At 38.8% G+C, this 27,959-nt stretch overlaps 1 protein-coding gene across 2 annotated transcripts in view; it reads left to right on the top strand.

Annotated features, from left to right (window-relative positions):
* Positions 1–27,959, top strand: part of Mccc2 (methylcrotonyl-CoA carboxylase subunit 2) — a 79,195-nt gene that overhangs the window by 18,698 nt on the left and 32,538 nt on the right. For both annotated transcript variants that reach the window (XM_058574201.1, XM_046427399.2), the window contains exons 3-6: positions 2,298–2,382; positions 3,631–3,732; positions 8,428–8,555; positions 10,328–10,440. In XM_058574201.1, coding sequence (XP_058430184.1) covers positions 2,298–2,382; positions 3,631–3,732; positions 8,428–8,555; positions 10,328–10,440 — 428 coding nt within the window. The remainder of the gene's footprint in view (positions 1–2,297; positions 2,383–3,630; positions 3,733–8,427; positions 8,556–10,327; positions 10,441–27,959) is intronic.

The following is a 27,959-nucleotide window of genomic DNA, read 5'->3' as shown; positions in this document are numbered from 1 at the left end:
TCTTTAAATATTTATTTTTAAATACTTCATTGAAGTATAGTTGACCTACAGTACTACATTAGAGTATGCAATTTAAAGCCATTTTGACATGCATGGTTTACTCAGGGAACCATAACTACAATCAAGATATTAAATGTGTCCATATTCTGCAGAATTTCCTCTGCTTTTTCTTTCTTTCTTTCTTTTTTTTCCCCCTTTGCCTTTTGGAAGGCCCAAGTGCTCCAACCTCATGTACCCATCCCGTGGCTGAGGCCTCAGTGTCTTGAGATCCTTTTGTCCCTTTCTCCCTGACCCCTAAACATGATTCTTAAAGTCTTGACCAGTGCTTGGGAGAAAAGAGAAAAGCCATTTGACTTAATCACAATATTTTGTAACTAAGTTGTGGGAGGACACCACATTATGTGACCAGCATTTTCCTTTCCTGATTGGTGAGGATCTGTCAGTCACTTCCCAAGATCTGGCCACATCAAAGTGGTTCTGTAGACAATGCCCCCCCCCCCCCATCTTGAAAGTCGTAAAAATGTCCCCAAATGTGTCTTCATGCTGGGCATGCCTTCCTACATCCCTAGGGGTGGAGTTACCTTACCTGTCCTTGTAACCATGCCCCTCTTGATCTCTGTTGAATGGAAATTTCTAAAGAATCAAGAGTCCCCCAATAAAAGTCTACTCCCAAACGAGCTTGCTCTCTCCCACCAGCCTTTCCTTACATTCCTCGATCTCCCATTTGGGGAGCTTGAGGCCAAGGGCAGAGGAGTGGTCCTGGGGCTTGAATTAAAGGTAAATTGTGTGTCTGTGTTTTATTTGATACCTTAGGAAATTCACTCGAGTGAGCCCTTAGTTTAGCTGCCCTTGCTGGTCGGGGACGGCACTAAGTCGTTCCTTCCCAGGATTATTTCATTTTAAAAGAAGATTAGATGTATGATGTAATTTTCTTGGTAACCTGAAGACAGATTTGGTCTTAAAAATATGCCATGTACCTCTTCAGGAAAAAAAAAATCCTTTTAGGTACAGCAAAGAGTCCTTGTTTGGAAAAATGGTTGTATTTGGAAGCCTGTTTGAAATAGATAGAAACTTATTTTCTTACCCAAGTAAACAAAGAAATGGCTTTCTTAAATAGTTGAGTTTTGCATTATACAGAGACTATATTGAGACCATTTGGGGGCAGCAATGAAAACGAACATTTTAAGGGGCTGGGGTTGTGGCTCAGCGGTAGAGCGCTCGCCTAGCACAGGTGGGGCCCTGGGTTCCATCCTCAGCACCACATAAAAATAAGTAAATAAAATAAAGGCATTGTGTCCATCTACACCTAAAAAATAAATGTTAAATAGAGAAAATGAACATTTCAAGGTACTGCTTGATACTTTGGTTCACAGAGAGTGGGTCATAGATACTCCCAAGACACTAAGGCCTCAGCCCAGGAGGGGTACGTGAGGTTGGGGCCCTTTGGCCTCAAGTAGTCTGGTCAGGTTACCCTAGCATCTCTTTAATTACTGTGATTTTGTCTACTAAGATGTAAGTAATGTTGGGAAATACCAAAGACCATTTCTGAGTCAAGAGACTAACAAAAGGGGACTTTCTAATTGCTGTAAAGGTGTTCAGTTCTCCCATTTGCAGTCTTAAAGTGTTGTGGGTCACTAATGTCACTTTTACATAAGTCCTCACTTGCCTTTTGGGCTAGTAATTTCTCAATGATGCTTTTACCTCATCCAAACGAAGACAGGAATTTTCATATTTTATCTAGGACTTAGTATAATGCTAGATATATGTGGTAAATATTTAACAGAGTGGCAATGAGGCAGTTTTTGCAATGAATGAGTTGCAAAGAAAATACTGAGTAACTTTTTATAATTACTAGTGAATTCAGAACATGTAAAAGATATACTCTAGGATCAGAGATAGATTGATTTGAAAACAAAACACAACAAAATCCTGTTTCTTTAATTACTTCAGAAAATTGGTAGCTGACAAGTTGAGTGACTGAACTGAAAAATTAGCTGTTTCTCATAAGATATATTGAACTTTTTAAAAGTGCCTTGCTTTGGGGCTGGGGGCTGGGGTTGTGGCTCAATGGTAGAGTGCTCGCCTAGCACGTTGGAGGCCTTGGGTTCAATCCTCAGCACCACATAAAAATAAGTAAATAAAATAAAGGTATTGTGTCCAACTACAACTAAAAAATAAATATTAAAAAAATAAATAAGAGTGCCTTGCTTTGTCTTGAGCATTATATGTTTTCCTGGCATTAATTTGAATGGAGATCTTATCTAGGTCTGATCTATCTAATCATGTTTTTATTCTAGGAGGTAGTGAGAAAGCCCGAGCACTGCACACAGCAAGAGGAAAACTATTACCCAGAGAAAGAGTCGACACCCTTATAGACCCAGGGTTAGTACCTACCCAATGCTGACACAGTGTTCTCTGTTCTGTGGTACTTTATTAGACGGTGTTATCAATAAGTGATTTTGAATTTTTTTTTTTTTTTTTTTTTGCTTTGGTATCTGGGATTAAATTCAGGGAAACTTAGTCATTGAGCCACATCCTAGACCTTTTTTTTTTTTTTTTTTGTATTTTATTTAGTGACAGAGTCTCACTGAGTTGCTTAAGGCCTCACCAAGTTGCTGAGGCTGACTTTGAAATCATGATCCTCCTGCCTCAGCTTCCCAAGCCGCTGGGATTACAGGCATGTGTCACCACACCCGGTTTGAATTTTGATTCTTATAAAATTCAAACAGCAAAGGTTTATTGGGAGTGTACTGTGTGTCAGGCACTGTTTTAGATGTTAATAATACGTCAATGAACAAGACAAATGAAGAGTTTTGCCCTACTGGAGTTTATATTATGGCAGAGGGAGACAGAAGATAAATAATAAATGTTTTAAGTTATACATTATGCTAGAAGGTAACAAGTATTGTGGGGAAAATAAAAGATAGACCAGAGTAAGGCAGAGACCATGATGGACAAGTTGTAGTTTTAAGTGGGATGGTTAGGGTAGAACTCTTTGAGAAGTTGACATTTGAGCAAAGATTTAAAGGAGGGACAAGAGATAGCCCTATAAATAGCTGGGACAAATGTTGCAGGCAGAGGAAATAAGCAGGGCAAAGGCCCAGAGGTGGGATGTATGCTAGGTATGCTGATGTCCAGGAGATCATTGTGTTTGGCATTGAGGGAATGAAGGAGAGACTAATAGGAGATGGGGTTGGAGTTAAGAGGGCCCTTGTAGGCCATTGTAAAGGTTTTGGCTCTTACTTTAAGAGAAATGGGGGGCTATTGTAGAATTTTTTTTTTTCCTATGGTACTTGGGATTGACCCCAGGGGTATTCTACCACTAAGGTACTTTCCGAGCCCTTTTTATTTTTTAGACAGAGTCTAATTAATTTGCCCAGGCTGTCCTTGAACTGTGATCCTCCTGCCTTAGCCTTTGAAGTAGCTGGAATTATAGTCATGTTTCACTGTGCCCAACTCTTTTTATAGATTTTATGTATAATATGCATATTTGAAAAAATAGTTTCCTTTTCTTAAAAATGTATATTATGACTATATATATATATGTATATATATAGATATACACACACACATATGTTTATATATATATATATATAGACACTAATTCAAAAATGTTCTTTTTCCTTTCAGGTCTCCGTTTCTGGAGTTATCCCAGTTTGCAGGTTACCAGTTATATGGTAATGAGGAAGTCCCTGCAGGTGGCATCATTACAGGCATTGGAAGAGTATCAGGGTGAGTATTCTACCTAAAGCTCAGTAATGAGGGTTAGCTGGGCACGGTGGCACATACCTGTAATCCTAGCATCTTGGGAGGCTGAGGCAGGAGGAGTTCAAAGCCAGCCTTAGCAACTTAACAAGATCCTGTCTCAAAGTTAAAAATAATAAGGGATGTGGATGTGATTCATTTGTTGAGCGCCCCTGGGTTTAATCCCTGTGGTAACAACAACAACAACAACAATAATAATAATGGTACCCAGGAAGAAGAGGACTTTGACGAGATGCAGGCATCCAGCACTCACTTTGCATATTTGCATGCAAGCTTTGTGCTATTTATATAATTTAGGACCTGATTATCCTACTCAGACCTGCACTAGATTCATTTGTGGAGCTTTAGAAATAAAAATTGAAGGAAAAAACCCCCAGCAAAAGTTCCTGAGATCCAATTCAGACCTCCCACTGAATCAGCATTCCTATGTGTGGGATTGGCGTGTAGTTTCAAAGGCTCCCTAGGCAATCTCTTGCTCACCTGGGGTGATAACCATTTTTAGAGGAATATTTTTTCAGGTTTGGTCCCCAGGCAGCATCAGCATCACTTGGGAACTTATTAGAAAAAAAGCAGATTCTCCAGTCTTCCTGGAAGTACTAATTCAGAAATGCTTGGGGTGAGGCCCTGCAGTCTGCATTTTAACAAGTTCTGCAACATATGTTGCTTAATAGTTCTTGGATGCTTAAGTTTGAGAACCACTGCAGGCTCAGGGACTCTAGATTCCTCAATATTAAATTTATTTGTATATGTTTCTGAATGTGGTCCTATTTACCACATTGGTATTATGCCAGGCACTGTAGTGATTGCCTGTCTTCATCCTCACGGCAGCTGTGTGAGCATGGATGCTATCATAGTCCTCACCATTGTGCAGAGGATGCAGGCTTAGAGAGTAACATGGTTTTGATCTTAGTCTGACTCAGCCTGGCACACTTGACTTTGACACAGATGTTGCTTTATGGTGTGTTCCTCCACCTTCTCCCCATGATCCATGCCTGCAGCTATAGCCATTTACCATTGTTGCTTCTTCCTTGATTTTTACTCCCATGTTTCCCCCATGGCTCTTTGCTTAATATTCACCCAGTATGGAGACATTTTTAATGCAAAATTAAACTAAATTCCTATGTTATGGAAATACATAATTAAGTAGAATAATTTCCCTTTATCATATCTCTCGTTGTAATGACTCTCAATATCTTAGAACATGCTCTTCCATTTTGTTCCCCTTGTGTATACAGTCATGTGTTGCTTAAAAACTATGATATGATTTGAGAAATGCGTTATGTGAACATCATGGAGCTATGGCTCTATGATGCTGCTAGACAGTGTAATCCTAAAGGATCACCATTGTGTATGTGGTCTGTTGTTAACTGAGACATTATTATGTGGTGCATGACTGTATTTATATTTTATTAAAGATTGAGTGTTCCCTTTCTGAAATGCTTGGGAACAGAGGTGTTTCTGATTGCAGATTCTTTTTTCCAGATTTTGGGATATTTGCATATATAATGAGATATTTTGGGGGTGGGAACCAAGTCTAAATGTGAGATTCACTTATGTTTCATGTACACCACACCTTATACACATAATTCAAAGGTAATTTTATATGATATTTTCCATGCCACAGATGGAAAATTCCACATCTGACCTTATGTAGTCAAATGCATGTACACTAAAAATGCTAACTTTAGTAGCCTGCTTCATGTTACTACAATGAGATTATCAGAGAGAGGCTATTTATGAATTAAAGACAGGTTTATTTTGGTTCACATTTCTGGAGGTTCCAAAGCATGGCACCTGCATCAGCTCAGTTCTGATGAGGGCTATTGATAGCAGTGGTGGGGAGCATGTGCTAGAGCAAACTGCTCACATCTTGAATTGGAGCAGGAAGAGAGAGGATGGATGGAGTTTCACAAGACCTTTTGGGGCACACCCTCAATGGCATAGGACCTCCCACAAGGTCCTATCTCCCAAAGGCTCCATCACCTCTCAATAGTGCTACCACCCAGGGACCAAGCTTTTAACACATGGACCTTTGGGGAACTCTCATCCAAATCATAGTTCATAGCATTAACATAAACTCAGGTGTGATTGAAAGGCACTTAGGAACAGCAAAAGTTGTTCCTGGCACCCAGAAATTGCAAGGATTTTAGGAGTTCTGTGGCAGGAATGGAGTGGGGGAGCACCAAAGTATGTATTTCTCATTATCACAGGCTCCTTTATAATTTCTGAAGTAGATACTAAGACATTTAATGAGGAAACTTATATGGAATTTATTTATAAGCCAGTTTCATTCAAGGACTGCTTGCCTGAAATAGTGACTAGTCAAAGAGTAATTGTATAGCATCCCATCTTTCTGGACTTTATAAGCCTTATCATGGCTTATAAAGTCCATGTCAGATATGATCCCTCCCTACTTTTCTCACCTCAGTCTTTTATTATAACACTTTAGTTGCCTAGTGTTGTCCAATTTCTCTGCCTGTTTCTGTAATATGAGATATCTCATGTGCCTTAGGACAGTACTAGTGTATATGGGTGGCAGCTATTATTTTTATTCCTCAACCATTTTATTTTATCATAGCCTCCACCACAATTAACTTGTTTTATTATATTATTTACCATATTTGATTGCATCTTTGGTTTTTCTTTTTTTGGTTGGTGTTTTTATGTTTTGGTTTTATTATTTTTTTTTCTGGTACTGGGGACTGAATCCAGGGCCTCATGCATTTGAGGCAAGAGCTCTACCACTGAGCTATGTCCCCAGCCCTATGTTTGATTGCATCTTTTACCTTGTTTTGTGATATCTTATTATAATAATTAAACAACATTGCCTTATTTTATTATATGTTCATAGTACTTAAAATCTAAAATTATTAATTTTTTTAAGTATTTTTTTTAGTTGAAGTTGTACACAATACCTTTATTTTATTTATTTATTTTTATGTGGTGCTGAGATTCAAACCCAGGGTCTTGCGCGTGCTAGGCAAGCACTCTACCACTGAGCTACAACCCCAGCTCCTGTCTGTGATCTTTTAATACATTTGCAAAAGTGGACTATGTCTCTTGTTCAAAGTCACATATCTAGAAAATGGCAGAGCCAGTTGAGCTTTTTCTGACTTCACAGCCTGGCTTCCTTGTAGTACCAGAGCTTCTTAAGCTTTTCTGGGTGTGTCACCCATGAGCTGGGACGTGTGAACACATTTTCTATCAGTGTGGAGTCATGGCTCAGCAACCTGCCATAAGCCTAAATTTCCTTCAGTGTTTTATATGTTTGGAGTGGTACATGCCTGTAATCCCAGCGGCTCGGGACACTGAGGCAGGAGGATTGTGAGTTCAAACCAGCCTCAGCAACTTAGTGAGACCCTAAGCAACTCAGTGAAACCCTGTTTCTAAATACAATATGAAAAGGGCTGGGGTGTCTCAGTGGTAAAGTGCCCCTGGGTTCAATCCCTGGTACCAAAAAAAGAGAAAAGTTTTATATGTTTAATGGTAAAGTTATTAAAAATTTGCATTCCACTGTAAATAAAATGCTACTTGTAATGTAGAAAAAGGTTTTATGTGATCTAGTGAATAAAACTGATGCTCAGAGAAGAGACTTGTTTATCTTGTATGGAGCCCTGCTAACTAATAGGAAAAGCATAACCCTACTATATGTTGGATTTCAGTTGCTTTTCTTGATTTTCAATAGGGATTCAATGAATTACTCTTTAGAATTCTAGGGAACATAAAATAACAACCAAAACCAAATATTTTGTAAAAAACATGCTGTTGCTGTCTCAGATTTCAATCTGATCTTAAGGTTCTGTGGCAATGCCAGGCAGTTCAATCTTCCCTTGCCCCCCAGATTTTTGTCACTTGTGTACTGTTTTAAAGTTTGCATCCATTGTGTCTTCAAGCAAGATAAGTGTATTTTAGACTTCTTTTAGCTTTAAAAAAAATGGCTGTAACATTGAGGAACTTCTGAAAACACACACACAAAAATCTTAGTACTCTTGACGGGGCAGTTTTCATTTTTTGCAAATTATCAAAAGGAAAATTTGAAGCTTTATTGTGAGGGAATTCTTTGCCCTTGAGATTGGATTAATATTATTATGCTTGGTATTATGATTATCTTGTTAGAACCCTTTCATTGAAGAACCATTAGAACATGTGTTTTAGGCCGGGCACAGATTATAGGCGTGAGCCTGTAAATCCCAGCAGCTCGGAAGTTGAGGCAAGAGAATCACGAGTTCAAAGCCAGCCTCAGCAATGGTGAGGCACTAAGCAAATCGGACAGACCCTGTATCTAAATAAAATACAAAATAGGGCTGGGGATGTGGCTCAGTGGTTGAGTGTCCCTGAGTTCAATCCCTGGTAAAAAAAAAAAAAAAAAAAGAAAAGAAAGAAAATGTGTTTTAGGTTTTTAATTTTTTACTAATTATGTAGGGACTGGTGACATTTTAAAAGTCAAGTATGAGTGTGTGAACTTGTTAGAAGTACTCATATTTTATAAATGAATATGTGAACCCTAATGAAGCTTACTTTTTGGCATAAGATTGTTCAGTAATTATTAGTGGTCATAGAAGTTGAAAGTTACATCAGAGTGTCTTGTAGTGAGCTGTAATTGGCCTTTGATTTTGAAGACATATCTCATATTCTCTTTCCAATGAAATTTTTGCCTTTCAGAGTAGAGTGCATGATTGTTGCTAATGATGCCACTGTGAAAGGAGGTTCCTACTACCCAGTGACTGTGAAAAAACACCTACGGGCACAGGAAATTGCGCTGCAAAACAGGCTCCCCTGCATCTACCTGGGCAAGTCACAAGAGTTGTAAAAACACTACTGTTAGTTGGTAAAAGGCAAGACTGTATATATGACACCATCAATGTGTACTTAAAAATACTGAAGTATTTCTACCATAATTAACAAGAGAATGCATGTTCTTTGCTCAGAACTCTGGGAGAAAAAGTAAATAAGAACTACTACCATGATAATATTACTGAGGAATAGTTCTGCTAACATTTTAGTGCATGCCAGTTTTTTCTCTGTTTGGATTTTTTTTCATATACATATTGTTTTTCTGTTAATCATAAAGGGTTTAAATTTTAAAAAAGCTGGTTGGTATTTATGGATTGCTCGAGTGCCAGGTATTATATTAAATGCTTGAGTATTATATAATGTGAGCAGATATAATTTAAGATAAACTTAATTTCACAAGAAAGTAAATTCATATTTGAAATTAAAATACATTTAAATCAAAGGGGCGAGGTGTGGTGACGCATGTCTGTAATCCCAGTGATTTGGGAGGTTCAGGCAGGAGGATTGCAAGGTCAAGGCCAGCCTCAGAAACTTAGGGAGGCCCTTAGCAACTTAGTGAATCCCTGAGGGCTATGGGTATGGCTCAGTGGTTAAGCACCTCTGGATTCAACCCCTAGTACAAAAATAGATAAATACATAAAATAAAATAAATCAAAGGGTATTTCAGTTTAAAACAGGCACTTCCTGGATATTGGTTTAGTCCAATAAAACTCCAGCACATAGTTTTGGTTTATGCAGGCCTTTGAACAGGTACTGATGTATTTATCTTTTTTGGGGGGAAAGTTAATTTACCTGATAGACTTGCAATATGAATTGCTTTGCACATATAGAAAGTAGCAAATGATGGGCTGTGGCTGTGGCTCAGTGGCAGTGCACTTGCCTGCTATGTGTGAAGCACTGGGTTCGATTCTCAGCACTTTGTATAAATAAATAAATATCTATGAACAACTAAAAAATATTAAAAAGAAAGTAGCAAATGAGACCCAGCTAATTGAATGTGTTGGGCCAGACACCATAGGGGACATAGAGTATTGTGTGATCTCTGGCTTTAGCAAGCTCATAATTAATTGAAGACAGAATGTAATGTGTTAAATCACCATATAAGACTTAATGGTTATAGGCAATAATAATGTGTATAGGACTAGCTAACTTTTTTTTTCTCTGTGTGCGCTCAGAGTAAGTGCTGAACCAAACACTTTGCGTACATTTTCATGTAATCCTGAAAACAACTATAATTAGTAGCTACTATTGTTTTCATTTCATGGGTAAGAAATCAGATGCAGAGAATGGCCAGGAAACATGCCTATAATCACAGAGCTATGAAGCAGCAAGCTCCATTTTGAACTTGGCTGACATTCTTATCTACCACTTCAGTCTGCAATGGAATCAATATCAGAAGGCAATATGTGATAAATTATCACATGAATTCTGTAGATGGTTTCTGTATTGGTTTAGAAGAGGGAGAGAGACTTTTTTAGCTCAGCTGGTTAAGAGTTTCTGGAGTTTCTGGGTCCTCAAAGGAGAGAATGCTAAACGATTTGTGTAGAATTTTGCATAGCAGTAGGAAAGCCTAATGGGTTTGGGGAAGACTGAATCATTTTGGCTGTGTTGGGAGATTGGTGATAAAGACTCTAGGACAGTTTGGAAAGATAGGGAAAGGGTTTTTTTGTGATTAAGAAGTGATGCTATCATTCATACAAATCTGCTGTGCATAGATAGATATTTTGCTGATGGAGATGCACTTATTGATCTTATTTTCCTTGTTCAGTGGACTCAGGAGGAGCCAACTTACCCCGACAAGCTGATGCGTTTCCAGACCGAGACCACTTTGGCCGCATATTCTATAATCAGGCAATTATGTCGTCTAAAGGTATTACCCAGGTAATTTCTCATTAATGAGGTATGTTGCTTTTTATTCCAAATGTCTTTGCTAATTACACATTCCAGGATGACTTTAAAAATAAAACAGGAGCTGGGTATAGGAGTGCATGCCTGTAATCTTAGCGACATAGGAGGATTCACAAGTTTGAGGCCAGTCTCAGGAGCTTATACTATGTCAAAATAAAAAATTAAAAGATAGCTCAGTGGTAAAGTGTCGCTGAATGTTCAACCCCTAGTACCAAATAAATAAATAAACAAAACAATCTAATATAGAATGTAATCCTTTCCTATGGAAAGTACCTTAAAGTTGTCTTCACTTATAACCTTTAGTTAATTATGGGAATATTCTTATACTGTAACAAAGGTTATTTACCTAAGGAAATAGGCATTGGAAAGATAGAACACCCAGTATTTCCTTTTTAAGGACTATACTCAAAAACTAGTATTAAGAAAACTTTAGGTTATGTGTAGGGGATATGTGCAAGATAAGTTAATGGTAGTAGCATCATTTATTAGAGTACAAGTTGAAGAATAACCTGCATGTCTACTGATAGGCATTAATGGAAAAGTAAAAATTGTTTTTAGCTGTTAAAACCAATGAACTAAAATTGCATCTATCAATGTAAACAAGTCATAAAAATATGGTAAGTAAAAAAAAAAAAAGTAAAATAGATGTATAACCATTTCCTATGGATGAAAAAGTTAAGGACATCAAGTGTTACTGCATATTGTTTGTGTATAAACTGGCATTTAAACATAAACATTTGGACATGATATACTCTTCTTTTATCAGTGCCTGTGTCTGGGGAGGAAGAAGGAGAAAAGAGTCTGGCAAAGAGAATATAGGAGGGCTGGGGTTATGGGACTGGGTTCAATCCTCAGAACCACATAAAAATAAAATATTGTGTCCACCTATAACTAAAAAATAAATATTTATTTAAAAAAAGATAATATAGGATTGCAACTATATTTGAAATATTTTATACCTTTGAAAAAAAGACCTGAAGTGAATTTAGGCAAATGTCAATATTTATTAAGACTGGACATTAGGTGAATGGATGTTTATTTCAGACCATGTTATAAGCCCCTTCAATATGGTTTTGTAATTTATGTTTGACTTTGTATTAATTTCCTAGAACTGGCATAACAGGAGCCAGAGTGAGTGGCTTAAAATGGAAATTTCGCCACACTTAGATCATTTTAACTAAGTGTGGCGTCCCAGCTCCTTGGAAGGCTGATTCAGGAGGATCTTGAATTTGAGACTAACATAGGAACTTAGCTAGACTCTGTTTCAAAATAAGATTTTAAAAAGGACTGAAAGAACCGAGAATGTAGCTCAGTAGATAGAGTGCTTGCCTAGTATGTGTGAGGCTCTAGGTTCAACTCCCCATACTGAGAAAAAGATGAGATTAAAAAAACTATGAACAATGAACATTTTTTTCTGGGGGGGGTGGTGTACCAGGGATCTCAGGGTCACTCAATCACATAGCCACATCTCTAGCCCTATTTTGTATTTAGAGACGGGGTCTCACTGATTTGCTTGGCACTTTACCATTGCTAAGTCTGGCTTTGAACTTGCAATCCTCCTACCTAAGCCTCCCAAGGCACTGGAAACCATGAACGTATTTTTTGAGTAAGTGATAGATAAAAAAATCCAAAGTGTCTATTAGGCTTTTTTTAAATTTGTGATTTATACTTTTGTTTATTTAGTTTTTTTATGTGGTGCTGGGGATCGAACCCAGTGCCTCATGCGTGCTAGGCAAGCGTTCTACCACTGAGCCACAACTCCAGCCCAGTCTAATAGGCTTTTGATTGAAGATAAAAAATATTTTATTGCTTATTTTGTTTTCTAAAAATTTTAACATCAGTATTTCTTTCACTCTTGTTTGTTTGTTTATTTTCTTTGGTGCTAAGAATCAAACTCAGGGTGTTGTGCATGCAAGGCAATACCTCCAGCACTTATTGTTTATTTTTTCTACTTCACTTAATTAAATAGGAAGTTTAAGTTAATTAATTAAATAGGTAAGTTCATAGTTAACAGTTGCCTTTCCATATTCTTTAGAACTTCCTGGAATTAAAAAAATTTTCTAATTGTTACTCTATACTAATTTTCATAGTATCCATTCTGATTCTTTCCTCATTGTATAAACTCTAAATTTGTTATCTGCACTGTAGATATTGCTTTGTACTTCACTAAAGTCAGGCGATGTGTACTTCCTATCCTATTGAAATGACTTCTAGTTATTCTGTCTTCCTTCTTTACTTTTTTTCTTTTCTTTTATGATACAGGAGATTGAATCTATGGCCTTGCCCAAGTACTCTACCACTGAACTACATACTCTTGCTAGGTTGCCCAGGCTGGCCTCAAGCTATTGATCCCCCTGCCTCAGCCTCCAGAGTAGCTAGGATGACCAATGTGCACCATTGTACATGACCTGTCTTCCTTCCTTCTTTTTTTTTTTTTTTAATTTTTAATTGTTGGTTGTTCAAAACATTACATAGTTCTTGATATATCATATTTCACACTTTGATTCAAGTGGGTTATGAACTCCCATTTTTACCCCGTATACAGATTGCAGAATCACATCAGTTACACATCCATTGATTTACATGTTGCCATACTAGTGTCTGTTGTGTTCTGATGCCTTTCCTATCCTCTACTATCCCCCCTCCCCTCCCCTCCCCTCCCCTCTTCTCTTCTCTCTCTACCCCCTCTACTGTCATTTATTTCTCCCCCTTGTATTATTTTTCCCTTTCCCCTCACTTCCTCTTGTATGTAATTTTGTATAACCCTGAGGGTCTCCTTCCATTTCCATGCAATTTCCCTTCTCTCTCCCTTTCCCTCCCACCTCTCATCCCTGTTTAATGTTAATCTTCTTCTCATGCTCTTCGTCCCTACTCTGTTCTTAGTTACTCTCCTTATATCAAAAAAGACATTTGGCATTTGTTTTTTAGGGATTGGCTAGCTTCACTTAGCATAATCTGCTCTAATGCCATCCATTTCCCTGCAAATTCTATGATTTTGTCATTTTTTAATGCAGAGTAATACTCCATTGTGTATAAATGCCACATTTTTTTTATCCATTCATCTATTGAAGGGCATCTAGGTTGGTTCCACAGTCTTGCTATTGTGAATTGTGCTGCTATGAACATGGATGTAGCAGTGTCCCTGTAGCATGCTCTTTTTAGGTCTTTAGGGAATAGACCGAGAAGGGGAATAGCTGGGTCAAATGGTGGTTCCATTCCCAGCTTTCCAAGAAATCTCCATACTGCTTTCCAAATTGGCTGCACCAATTTGCAGTCCCACCAGCAATGTACAAGTGTACCCTTTTCCCCACATCCTCGCCAGCATTTGTTGTTGTTTGACTTCATAATGGCTGCCAATCTTACTGGAGTGAGATGGTATCTTAGGGTGGTTTTGATTTGCATTTCTCTGACTGCTAGAGATGGTGAGCATTTTTTCATGTACTTGTTGATTGATTGTATGTTCTCCTCTGAGAAGTGTCTGTTCAGGTCCTTGGCCCATTTGTTGATTGGGTTATTTGTTATCTTATTGTCTAATTTTTTGAGTTCTTTGTATACTCTGGATATTAGGGCTCTATCTGAAGTGTGAGGAGTAAAGATTTGTTCCCAGGATGTAGGCTCCCTATTTACCTCTCTTATTGTTTCTTTTGCTGAGAAAAAACTTTTTAGTTTGAGTAAGTCCCATTTGTTGATTCTAGTTATTAACTTTTGTGCTATGGGTGTCCTATTGAGGAATTTGGAGCCCGACCCCACAGTATGTAGATTGTAGCCAACTTTTTCTTCTATCAGACGGCATGTCTCTGATTTGATATCAAGCTCCTTGATCCATTTTGAATTAACTTTTGTGCATGGCGAGAGAAAAGGATTCAGTTTCATTTTGTTGCATATGGATTTCCAGTTTTCCCAGCACCATTTGTTGAAGATGCTATCCTTCCTCCATTGCATGCTTTTAGCCCCTTTATCAAATATAAGATAGTTGTAGTTTTGTGGATTGGTTTCTGTGTCCTCTATTCTGTACCATTGGTCCACCCGCCTGTTTTGGTACCAGTACCATGCTGTTTTTGTTACTATTGCTCTGTAGTATAGTTTGAAGTCTGGTATGGCTATACCGCCTGATTCACACTTCCTGCTTAGCATTGTTTTTGCTATTCTGGGTCTTTTATTTTTCCATATGAATTTCATGATTGCTTTCTCTATTTCTACAAGAAATGCCGTTGGGATTTTGATTGGCATTGCATTTAAACTATAGAGAACTTTTGGTAATATCGCCATTTTGATGATGTTAGTTCTGCCTATCCATGAACAGGGTATATTTTTCCATCTTCTAAGATCTTCTTCTATTTCTCTCTTTAGGGTTCTGTAGTTTTCATTGTATAAGTCTTTCACCTCTTTTGTTAGGTTGATTCCCAAGTATTTTATTTTTTTTTTTGAGGATATTGTGAATGGAGTGGTTGTCCTCATTTCCATTTCAGAGGATTTGTCGCTGATATACAGGAATGCCTTTGATTTATGCGTGTTGATTTTATATCCTGCCACTTTGCTGAATTCATTTATTAGCTCTAATAGTTTCTTTGTAGAACCTTTTGGGTCTGCTAGGTATAGAATCATGTTATCTGCAAATAGTGATAATTTAAATTCTTCTTTTCCTATTTTTATGCCTTTAATTTCTTTCGTCTGTCTAATTGCTCTGGCCAAAATCTGTCGATTTTATTTATTTTTTCAAAGAACCAACTTTTAGTTTTGTCAATTTTTTCAATTGTTTCTTTTGTTTCGATTTCATTAATTTCAGCTCTGATTTTAATTATTTCTTGCCTTCTGCTTCTTTTGCTGTTGTTTTGCTCTTCTTTTTCTAGGATTTTGAGATGAAGTATGAGATCATTTATTTGTTGGTTTTTTCTTTTTTTAAGGAATGAACTCCAAGCAATGAATTTTCCTCTTAGAACTGCTTTCAATGTGTCCCATAGATTCCGATATGTTGTATCTGTGTTTTCTTTTATCTGTAAGAATTTTTTAATTTCCTCCTTGATGTCTTCTATAACCCATTGATCATTCAGGAACCTATTGTTCATTCTCCAAGTGATGCATGCTTTTTCCTTCCTTCTTTTATCGTTGATTTTCAGTTTCATTCCATTATGATCAGATAAGAAGCATGGTATTATTTCTACTCCTTTATATTGTCTAAGAGTTGCCCTGTGACATAATATATGATCTATTTTTGAGAAGGATCCATGTGCTACTGAGAAAAAAGTGTAACTGCTTGATGTTGGGTGGTATATTCTATATATGTCAATTAAGTCTAGGTTATTAATTGTGTTATTGAGTTCTATAGTTTCCTTATTCAACTTTTGTTTGGAAGATCTGTCCAGTGGCAAGAGAGGTGTGTTGAAGTCTCCCATGATTATTGTATGGTGATCTATTAGACTCTTGAACTTGAGAAGAGTTTGTTTGATGAACATAGCTGCACCATTGTTTGGGGCATATATATTTATGATTGTTATGTCTTGTTGGTGTATGGTTCCCTTAGCAGTATGTAGTGTCCCTCTTTATCCCTTTTGATTAACTTTGGCTTGAAATCTATTTTATTTGATATGAGTATGGACATTCCTGCTTGTTTCCGAAGTCCATATGAGTGATATGATTTTTCCCAACCTTTCACCTTCAGCCTGTGTATGTCTTTTCCTATCAAATGCGTCTCCTGTAGGCAGCATATTGTTGGGTCTTGTTTTGTGATCCATTCTACTAGCCTGTGTCTCTTAATTGGTGAGTTTAAGCCATTAACATTTAGGGTCATTATTGAGATATGGGTTGTTGTTCCAGCCATATTTGTTTATTTATGTTACTAAACATGGTTTGTTTCCCTCTTTGATTATTTTCCCCCCCTTTACTGTCCTACCTCCCACTGTTGGTTTTCATTGTTATTTTCCATTTCCTCTTTCTGTAATGTTTTGCCGAGGATGTTTTGAAGAGATGGTTTTCTAGCTGCAAAATCTTTTCACTTTTGTTTATCGTGGAAGGTTTTAATTTCATCTTCCATCCTGAAGCTTAATTTCGCTGGATACACAATTCTTGGTTGGAACCCATTTTCTTTCAGTGTTTGAAATATGTTATTCCAGGATCTTCTAGCTTTCAGAGTCTGTGTTGAAAGATCAGCTGTTATCCTGATTGGCTTACCCCTAAATGTAATCTGTTTCCTTTCTCTTGTAGCTTTTAAAATTCTCTCCTTATTCTGTATGTTGGGCATCTTCATTATAATGTGTCTAGGTGTGGATCTCTTATGATTTTGCACATTCGGTGTCCTGTTGGCTTCTAGAATTTGGGATTCTGTCTCATTCTTCAAGTCTGGGAAGTTTTCTCATATTATTTCATTGAATAGATTGCTCATTCCTTTGGTTTGGACCTCTATACCTTCCTGTATCCCAATGACTCTTAAGTTTGGTCTCTTTATGTTATCCCATATTTCTTGGATGTTCTGCTCATGGTTTCTTAACAGTCTTGCTGAGCTGTCTATGTTCTTTTCCAGTTGAAATACTTTGTCTTCATTGTCTGATGTTCTATCTTCTAAGTGTTCTACTCTGCTGGTAGTATTCTCCATTGAGTTTTTAAGTTGGTTTATTGCTTCCTGCATTTCTAGGATTTCTGTTTGTTTGTTTTTTATAACCTCTATCTTCCTGTATAGTTGATCTTTTGCTTCCTGGATTTGTTTGCGTAATTCATTGTCGAAGTGATCTTTCATTGTCTGATTTTGCTGTCTAATGTCTTCCTTGAGACTCCAGATCATCTGAAGCATGTATATCCTGAATTATTTATCTGACATTCCATCTGCTGCAGCTGTTACCTCTTCTAAAGTTGAGTTGACCTGCATTGCTTGTGGTCCTTTCTTTCCTTGTCTTTTCATACTGCTTGCGTTTCTTTCTGCTTGGTGAAACTGTTGTGTTTTTGAAAATTTCCCGCCCCCCCTATATATTTATATTGCTCTTGTATAGTTGAAAAGTCTCCCTTGCAGGGTCGGGCGGCGGTCTGCCTACCTTGCAGGCGCGGGCGGCGGCTCTGCCCTGCCCCTCCTACCACGCCCGTGGACCACTGGGCCTGTTCTGCTGGTCAGTCGCAGGTCTGCCTACCTTGCGGGCGCGGGTGGTGGCTCTGCTCTGCCCCTACTCCAATTGGGGTCACGCGGGTGGGCCGCTGGGCCTGTTCCGGGCATGGGCGGCGGCTCTGCTCTGCCCCTCTGGCTTGATGACAAAGGGAGAGAGACTCGGGTGTTTGTGACTCACTTTCTTTACCAGGAGACCAACTGTTTCTGTCGCCACTGGTATCGATGAAGTTCTCTTCTCCGCCGCTTTCTGATGACATCAGATCTCTGCCATGTTGGTATCCCATGCGAATGGCAGCATTTCGTTCCCTTTGCTGGGTGACCAAAGCAACGGGTGAGTCCGGACCGGCCCTCACAAGCCCCGTCTCAGTCCTGTTGCCACTGCCTATGAAGGCTCTGTTGGTATTTACCTCCACAGTATTCAGCAGGACCCGGACCGAGAAGCAGTTTCCGCGGGTTCTTTAGCCCTGGGCCAGAGCAGTTCCGGGAGCCGGAATTCGGCCGCTCCGTGCTCGGTGTATGTTCTGATAGGAGCAGGCTCCAAGAAGCAGTTTCCGCGGGTTAATTAGCACTGAGCCTGAGTAATTTGTCTGCGAGCCGAAGGCGAATGGCAGCCTGAAATTACCTGTTCTATGGCTGAATGAGCTGCGATCAGTCGAAAACAGGGATGGTGACTTCAGCTCTCCAAGATGGTGGCCGCTGGCTTCCTCTGTGGTCTGACCGGTGTGGAGAACCGAATTGGACCACTTTCTTCCCCCATCTCAAACCCAGAATTCAGCACTTAGTATGGTGATTGCACAGCTGGCAGAAGCCCGCGGAAACTGCAGCGCTGTATCTTTGTGTTGCTATCTCCTCGTTTCCCAGCGCGCGCCGCAGACTCTAGCCGCGGGGCGATTTGCTGAATAAGCAGCATGACCCTCCGTGCGGACAAATCTCTTGCGTTTGAGCCCCCGTAGCTGATCCTCGTGCGATGGAAATCCTTCCTCTAGGTTTTGGAGCACCCCAATTTTGCTGGAAATTCCTAACAAGATAGCTTTTAGCCTTTCTAACTCGTCATTCTCCTGCACAGTGACGCGGTACACGGGGGTAATGCACTCCCTTTGCCACCATCTTCAGACCCCCGATGAACACAACCCCTTCTTTTTTTTTTTTTTTAATTTTTTATTGTTGGCTGTTCAAAACATTACATAGTTCTTGATATATCATATTTCACACTTTGATTCAAGTGGGTTATGAGCTCCCATTTTTACCCCATATACAGATTGCAGAATCACATCAGTTACACATCCATTGATTTACATATTGCCATACTAGTGTCTGTTGTGTTCTGCTGCCTTTCCTATCCTCTACTATCCCCCCTCCCCTCCCCTCCCCTCCCCTCTTCTCTCTCTGCCCCCTCTACTGACATTCATTTGTCCCCCTTGTATTATTTTTCCCTTTCCCCTCACTTCCTCTTGTATGTACTTTTGTATAACTCTGAGGGTCTCCTTCCATTTCCATGCAATTTCCCTTCTCTCTCCCTTTCCCTCCCACCTCTCATCCCTGTTTAATGTTAATCTTCTTCTCATGCTCTTCGACCCTACTCTGTTCTTAGTTACTCTCCTTATATCAAAGAAGACATTTGGCATTTGTTTTTTAGGGATTAGCTAGCTTCACTTAGCATAATCTGCTCTAATGCCATCCATTTCCCTGTAAATTCTATGATTTTGTCATTTTTTAATGCAGAGTAATACTCCATTGTGTATAAATGCCACATTTTTTTTATCCATTCATCTATTGAAGGGCATCTAGGTTGGTTCCACAGTCTTGCTATTGTGAATTGTGCTGCTATGAACATTGATGTAGCAGTGTCCCTGTAGCATGCTCTTTTTAGGTCTTTAGGGAATAGACCGAGAAGGGGAATAGCTGGGTCAAATGGTGGTTCCATTCCCAGCTTTCCAAGAAATCTCCATACTGCTTTCCAAATTGGCCGCACCAATTTGCAGTCCCACCAGCAATGTACAAGTGTACCCTTTTCCCCACATCCTCGCCAGCACTTGTTGTTTGACTTCATAATGGCTGCCAATCTAATTGGAGTGAGATGGTATCTTAGGGTGGTTTTGATTTGCATTTCTCTGACTGCTAGAGATGGTGAGCATTTTTTCATGTACTTGTTGATTGATTGTATGTCCTCCTCTGAGAAGTGTCTGTTCAGGTCCTTGGCCCATTTGTTGATTGGGTTGTTTGTTCTCTTATTGTCTAATTTTTTGAGTTCTTTGTATACTCTGGATATTAGGGCTCTATCTGAAGTGTGAGGAGTAAAGATTTGTTCCCAGGATGTAGGCTCTCTATTTACCTCTCTTATTGTTTCTTTAGCTGAGAAAAAACTTTTTAGTTTGAGTAAGTCCCATTTGTTGATTCTAGTTATTAACTTTTGTGCTATGGGTGTCCTATTGAGGAATTTGGAGCCCGACCCCACCGTATGTAGATCGTAGCCAACTTTTTCTTCTATCAGACGGCGTGTCTCTGATTTGATATCAAGCTCCTTGATCCATTTTGAATTAATTTTTGTGCATGGCGAGAGAAAGGGATTCAGTTTCATTTTGTTGCATATGGATTTCCAGTTTTCCCAGCACCATTTGTTGAAGATGCTATCCTTCTTCCATTGCATGCTTTTAGCCCCTTTATCAAATATAAGGTAGTTGTAGTTTTGTGGATTGACAACCCCTTCTTTTATTCTAGAAAGAGTTGTCCTTCCTCTTCTCCAAGGCTAAGACTTTCATTTATAATCTTCTTTTAAAATGGCATTGGGAAGGCTGGGTATAATGGTGGATGCCTATAATTCTAGTGATTTGGGAGGCTGAGGCAGGAGGATTGCAAGTTCGAGGCCAACTTCATCAACGTAGCAAGACCCTACGCAACTTAGTGAGACCCTGTATCAAAAAATAAAAAAGGGCTGGTTTTATGGCTCTGTGATTAAGTGCCTCTGGTATCTAAAGTAAAAATTAAAAATAGGATTGGGAATTGAACTGAGGGGCTGGGCACACATTATACCACTGAGGTATACTCTCAGCCCTGCCACTTAGAATTTTCATACCAGCCCCTCCTGTTGGCTTCATTGTTTATCCCCCTTCTCTCTGTTACTTTAATATGTTCTCATCTGCTTAATCTTTTTCTCACTGCTAGCAATCATGTTGATATATACTCTTTCTTTAAAGGAAAAAGAAAGATGGGCTGGGGATGTGGCTCAAGTGGTAGCGTGCTCGGCTGGCATGCATGCGGCCCGGGTTCGATCCTCAGCACCACATACAAACAAAGATGTTGTGTCTGCCAAAAAAATAAAAAAAATAAACATTAAAAAAAAAAAAAAAAGGAAAAAGAAAGAGCACCAAACATGAGGGCAAAAGACCTTTTCTAGCTGTTGCTGTTCTTAAAGCTTCTCTCCCTCCCTGGATCACTAGCCTTGTTAAGCAGGGGCCATGGGCCAGTGTTTTCATTCCTGATTACTTGCTCTCTCCTTCAACCTCAGTGCCCTCAGAGGGGCCCACTGAGCTAGAGGCCTCATCCTCACACCACACAGCCTCTTGATACTGTCCTTTGTTCCCTTCCTAAAAATCTCCTCTGACTTCATGCCACTGGGGTTCCCTATTTTCCCACCTTCTCTACTTAATTCTTCCAACCTCACCTAAGAACCTGTCCTCATCCTCACAATTTAATAAACTCTCAAGTTTTACCTGTCATCTCCATGACCTTCCTCTGATCCTGCCTCCCTCTGCATCTCTAAACCTCAGGGGTTCTGCAGTCTCTGTAGATTTCCCACTAATGCCTTATTGTAAAATGATGTAATATGGTCTCTGTCCCCAGTCCTGGCACAGAGCTCCTAAAATCCTTGTAATTGCCTGGGTGGTAGGAGAACCTTTTGTTCCCCTGTTTGGCCTCTGCCCCCTGCCCTCTCCTAAAGGCAGGACTCCTTAGATAAGGGTGCAGGAGAATCTTTCATTCTAACATTTGGTCTTTGATCCTAATTCTTGATACAGAGCTTCTACATGCTCTGGGATTTCCTGAGTAATAGGAGCATCTTTTGTTTTAATGAGATGGACTCTTGGTGGAGTCTGGTCACCAAATGCCCCCAGTCGTGATCATAAGCTTAGAAATTTCTGCTTTAACTTCTGTTCTCTGAAGAGGAGACAGGGACTGATAGCAGAGTTAAAGATTGATCATACTTGAATGATGAAGCCTCCACAAAAATCCCTGACCCAAGAGGTTTGGTGAGCTTCTGAGTTGGTGAACGTTTCCAAGTTTTGGAGAGTAGTGTGCCTGACTGCACGGGAATAGAAACTCCTAAGCCTGGGACCCTTCCAAACCTCGATATATATCTTCATCTGGCCATTCATACTTGTTTCTATAAATGCTGTGAGCCACTCTAGCAAATTAACTGAAACCAAGGGGGGAGTAGTAGGAGCCCCAATTTATAGTCATTTGGTCAGAAGTATAGTTGACCTCCTGGTACTTGTCATTGGAGTCCCAAGTGGTGGCTCTCTTGTGGTACTAAGCCTTTAACCTATGTATGGAATTTGATCCTCTCTCCAGAGTGTCAGAACTGAATTGAATTAGAAGATACCCAGCTGGTGTCCATGGGAGAATTGATTGCTGGGTTCAGGAGGACCGCGCCCCCACTCTAGTGCCAGAAGTGTTGAGTGACTGTGTAAGAGAGCAAGGGTTTGTTTTTTCCTATATCTTTTCAGACTTGTGCTCAAACTAAACATTGAACACATCAAGTTCCCCTGTTAATTTGTTCTTTCCCTGTGTCCTGCGCCTGTCTGTGGTAGGTACCAACTTCTTGAGTTTTCCCTACGATTGCAACTTGTCATCTTTGACTCTTTCCTCTGCTTTCCCCTCCTACTTACACTTTTTTGGTTCAAAATATTTTTATGATTTTTCAAATCCCCAGCAGTTTTATTTATCTCTTCTATCTAGATAGATCCTGAATAATTTCTCCTACTAATTTCTTGAAATTAGAACAATATCAAATTAATTTTTATAGCATCATCCATTTTCTTAAGATAGTGCCTACTTGATATTTATTAAAAGATGAATCTGTATAATTGTTAAAGTGGTATCGGACATATTGAGTGGTTCTCTTTCTTATATTTAGTGTTTGTTTTGTTATTAACTTTGACTTACATGGACTGATAAAAAACATTTAAAAATACCTTATTATATAAATCAATTATTTGTAACTCACTAAGGCTTGGATACAGTTTGTCCCCCAAAAGTTCATGTGCTGAAGCTTGTCCCCAGTGTAATATACTGAGGTGGTATACCTTTAAGAGTTGGGGCCTACAGGTAGTTAGGTCATGAAAGCACTGCATTGGAAAGGATTGATGTTGGTATTTGGAGTGGGTTGATTCCTGTGAGAATAGTTGGTTGTAAAAGAGTGAAACAGGGAGCTGGTGTTAGCTCATTGGTAGAGTGCTTGCCTAGCATGTGTAGGCCCTGGGTTCGATCCTCAGCACCACATAAAGATAAAGATAAAGAACGAAAGAAATTGTATTCATCTATAACTACAATAAACAAATAAACAAACAAATAAGTAGATAAAATTAAAAAAGAGTGAACCAGGACCCTCTTCATCTTGCACATACTTCTGCCATGATGACATCTGCTGTCTTGTGGTACATTTAGAAGGTGCTTTTCAGAGGTCAAACAGATGGGACTGCCTCATCTTGGACTTTCAGTCTGAAAACTGTAAGCCAGATAATCATCTTTTCTGTAAAAAGTACCCAACCTCAGGTATTGTGTTGTAATAACACAAAACAGACTAATACATGACTCCAGTTATGATATATATATATATATATATATATATTTTGATAGTGATAATGAACTTCAGTAGTCAAATTCCATTTTGTTTCCTCCCTAAGATTGGCTTTTTATTTAATTTTATTAACCTTGCCTATTGTAAATCCATTTATCCATTTATTTCTAAGAAGAAAAAGTAGACCCAAATCTCCATCATGTCAGCTTAGGAACTGAATTACTCAACAAGACTCCTAAAGTGCAAGAAGTAAAATAAAGAATCAATAAATGGGATGGTATTAAACTAAAAAGCTACTTCACAGCAAAGGAAACAATCAAGAATGTGAAGAGAGAGCCTATAGAATAGAAGAAAATCTTTACCACCTGCACTTTAGATAGAGCACTAATCTCCAGGATATATAAAGAACTCAAAAAACTTAACACACACAAAAACCCCAAATAACCCAATCAGTAAATGGGCTAAGGAACTGAACAAACACTTCACAGAAGAAGAAATACGAATGGTCAACAAATATAGGAAAAAATGTAAAACATCAGTAGCAATTAGAGAAATGCAAATCAAAACTACACTGAGATTTCATCTCACTCCAGTCAGAATGGCAATTATCAAGAACACAGTAATAATAAATGTTGACCAGGATGTGGGGGGGAAAGTTCACTCATACATTACCAGTGGGACTGCAGATTGGTGAAATCACTCTAGAAAACTGTGGAGATTCCTCAGAAAACTTGGAACCAAAAAATGGAACCACCATTTGACCCACCTATCCCACTCCTTGATTTATACCCCAAGAACTTAAAATAGCATTACTATAGTGATGCAGTCATGTTTCTGTTATTTCCTGTATCTTTGCAGTCTAAAAATGTGGGCAGTTTTCTGCAGACCTTCCAGGTTATCACTTTATTTTTGCTCTCAAGGAGAAAAAACAGTTGCCCTAAGTACTCACATGTGAAGTACTCCCTCTCCTTTCATGTTTTCTTCTTGCAGGGTGAGTCTTCAGACCCTTTCTGCTCTTGGGATTTAAAGACCTGGGATGCTTGTGTTGGTCTCTCATGGAGTCTCACATCTTCCTGAGGCTCCTTTGGGGGGCCTTCTCCACATCATGACCCAGTGCCCTAGTGGTTTTCTGAATGTGCTGCTTTTGTTTTTCCAATGTGGTTTCCATGTTACTGGCTTCTGAAGCAGAAAATTTATAATCTCCTTCAGGAGTGGGATCTTCATATTTGCTTTCTTGAGACCTCATGTTATAATGAATCTTTACAACTTACTGATAGTCCAGTTTGCTGTAGATTGATCTTGGCTATGGCATAGCTATTCTGATCCTTGTTTTACTGTAAGCCTTACTACATTACATCAGCAACAGGTATTTTTGCTTTTGCTAATAAATCGTTTCTTCTGAAATAGGCCTTCTTTGTTTAGCCACATTTGCAGTTTCTCGGGCCTTTCATTTTTTTGTTTTCTTTGTGTTTCTGTGTATTTTCTCTTCTTGGAGATATACTTAAAATTATTCTTATGGGCTCCTCCTTCCCTGTTATCTTACTTCCCTCTCTTCCTTCTTCCTTTCCTCTTGGCTTAGCTCATTAGTTTTGAAGTTCAGATTTCTTTTTTTTTTGGATTGGATAAAATTTAACCCAGAGATACTTTACCACTGAGCTATATCCCCTTTTAGTATGTATGTATGTATGTATGTATCTATTTGTCTATTATCATTTTGTACCAGGGATGGAACTCAGGAGTACTTAACCTCTAAGCTATATCCCCAGCCCTTTATAATTTTTATTTTGAGATAGGCTCTTGCTAAGTTGCTTAGGGCCTCACAGAATTGTTGAGGCTGGGTTTGAATTCATGATCCTCCTACCTCAGTCTCCCAAGCTGCTGGGATTACAGGCATTTGCCATATCTTCTTTTTTTAATTTTGTTTTAGAACTTAGTAATCGTTTTGAGGGACTTAATATGATCTCATTATTTTCCAACCAGGTATAGTGGCACATGCCGGTAATCCCAGGCAGGAGGATTGCAAGTTGGAGGCTATAATGGGGAACTTAAACTCTGTCTCAAAAAAAAGAGGAGAAGGGTGGCTGGGGATGTGGCTTAGTGATAAAGTGCCTGCCTACAATGTCTGAGGCCCTCGGTTCCATCCCTGGGACTACCAAAAACAAGAGAAAAAAATAGCATTTTAACCTATTTTAAAGATGGGTAGAGTTTGAGAGAGAGGAAATCAGTCTGATTACATTCAGGCTCTGTAATAAAAAGACTGAGGGAAAAACAGAATGTTCTGGGTCGGGTAGACTTTTTGCATTCTGTCTACATTTCAAACCTATCCATTTGGAACAGATAAGCCTGAGTCCTGCAGAACTGGCAGTGTTGGGTTAGGATAGTTGTTAATGTCTTTATTCTGGACAACTGTTGCATTGAGATATGCATTTTGTGGCTTTTATTTTTCATGGTCTTTCTTTAGGTAGAGGCAGGGGAAAATATGATTCAGGTAGTATTTGCTTTCCACAATTACTTTTAATTGAAAACGAAGTTAAGACAAGAGATTTAAAAGAAAATATATCATTGCTTTTATTCTTTTTTCCTTTCTACACATCGCAGATAAGAGATAGGAAAACAACATTGTTACATTTTTAATAGCTTTTCTGTAAAGCAGTTGGAACCCTCTCCCCCCTGCCAAGTTATATTACATTTATGACAGTATTTCTTGAACTAGAGAGTCATCTACAATTTTGCTGTGGGAGAATAGAGGTCCAGAGTTCACACAGCTTTTCAGAATCAGGTATAAAACCTCGTGACTCCTGTCAAGACCCTTGCCACAGGGCATCCTGCTAATGTGCAGTATTTAATTCATTTGGTGCAATGAGAACCAGTGTCTATTTGTTGAGGCAAGACCTGGAAGGGTAACAAAATTTTATTTGAAGTTTTCCCAGATGATTGCTTCTGTTTTGTAGCATCTCATTTCCTTCTACTGAGAAATTTTGCTTGTGGAAGTGGTCACAGGGTTTGTTCTTATCAATTTTCTCAGCCTCCTTCTGCTTTCTTGCTTATGATTCAGATCTTGGAATCACCTTGGGTCTTTTTGTCCAAGAGATCTTAGGATCTCTTGGTTTGTTCCTGTGGCAGAGCAGGCCTCCTTCTCTGGTGACTGGAAAGACTATATCCTCTCAGTTGGATTCTTTGGAGTTTGCCTTTGTCCTGATACACATTGACACAATGCCTGGGTTTTACCTCCAGTATAGCCAAATATTTACCTCTGAGTGTGGTCAGAGAAGTTTATGGTCATTTGTGTTACATCCTTTTAATTCTTCTTAGTGGAGAGTTCAGCAGCATTTTCTTTCTGGGGTTCCAGATCCTTTATCCAGAGAGCTTTGTCCATTGTGGCCTCATGGAAGCTCATTGTTGGACCACAAGTGAATTTGGGCCATGAGAAGTTGTCAGTATTGTCTAGGCCTAGGACCCCTATGCTCTGTGAGCTGGATAAGCTGGAATTCTTCTTAAGCACATCCATTCTGTCCTCTTTTGTGGTGAGTGAATTAAAATTAAATGATAAGAAAAGATTGTGTAACAGTGACTAGTCATTGGCTGGTGACTTCTTTTTATCTGTGTTCTCTTATTTAAGTTTTATTTCTTTTATCAGCATTTGCCCAAACAATATTAAAATTTTGCCTGTTAAATACTTGTAACTAGAATGGCCTCTCTTATTGATGAAAACATTTGATAATTTTGATTCCTGTGTACTTAGTAACTCTGGCTCTTATTTTTAAATATTTTATAGCAGCTCTCTTAAGATACCATATAATTCATCCATTTAGCATGTTAAAATTCAGTCATTTTTAGGATATTATGGAATTGAATTAAGTTTAGAATATTTTTATCTCCTTATTAGCAGTTACTACCCACTTCTGCAGAGTCCCCCAGCCCTCGGCAGCCTCTAATCTACTTTGCTTTGTGAATTTGACTATCTGAACATTTCATGTAAATGATATAGAATAAAGTGATGTGACTGTTTTTTTCACTTAAGATTTATCCATGTCTTGCTTTTGGTTTTTCTGAACCATGGATGAAACTTCAGCTTATGAATTTGGGGGGCACAAATATCCATTCTGTAGCAGATGGTGTGGTGGCATTTTGACAAAGGAATCCCTCCTTTTCTCCTCCACCCCCGTCCTTGTCTTTGAATACTTGCTGACAGTTGCTATTCTTTCCTCTCCTTTGCTCTCTAGTTGTTTTCATGGAATCTGCTACGCCTGTTTAGTTCTTTAGGTCTTATTTTTGAAAACTGTTCCCTTTTAGATCCTTACATCATTATGACTCTTCTCTAAGTTCCTGGATTTTTTTCTTTTGCATGCTAAAGTAGTTTGAACTGAACCTGGTGTTTTAGTACAAAGAACAACATGATAAGGTGAAATTGTGTCCTTTACTTTCTGCAGAACCTTAAAAATGAAAAAGCCCATAACATTTCAAACATTCAGAAAGTGCACAGAGGGCTGGGGCTATAGCTCAGTGGTAGAGTGTTTGCCTAGCATGCATGAGGCACTGTTTCGATCCTCAGCACCACATAAAAATAAACAAATAAAATAAAGGTATTCTGTCCATCTACAACTACAA

The sequence above is a fragment of the Marmota monax genome, unplaced genomic scaffold (genome assembly GCF_021218885.2).
Source record: "Marmota monax isolate L192 unplaced genomic scaffold, Marmota_monax_Labrador192_F-V1.1 WCK01_AAM20220418_F8-fsc00018, whole genome shotgun sequence".
Lineage (NCBI taxonomy): Eukaryota > Metazoa > Chordata > Mammalia > Rodentia > Sciuridae > Marmota > Marmota monax.
Note: the sequence above shows the minus strand (reverse complement) of the source record. Positions and strands in the feature narration are given on the sequence as shown.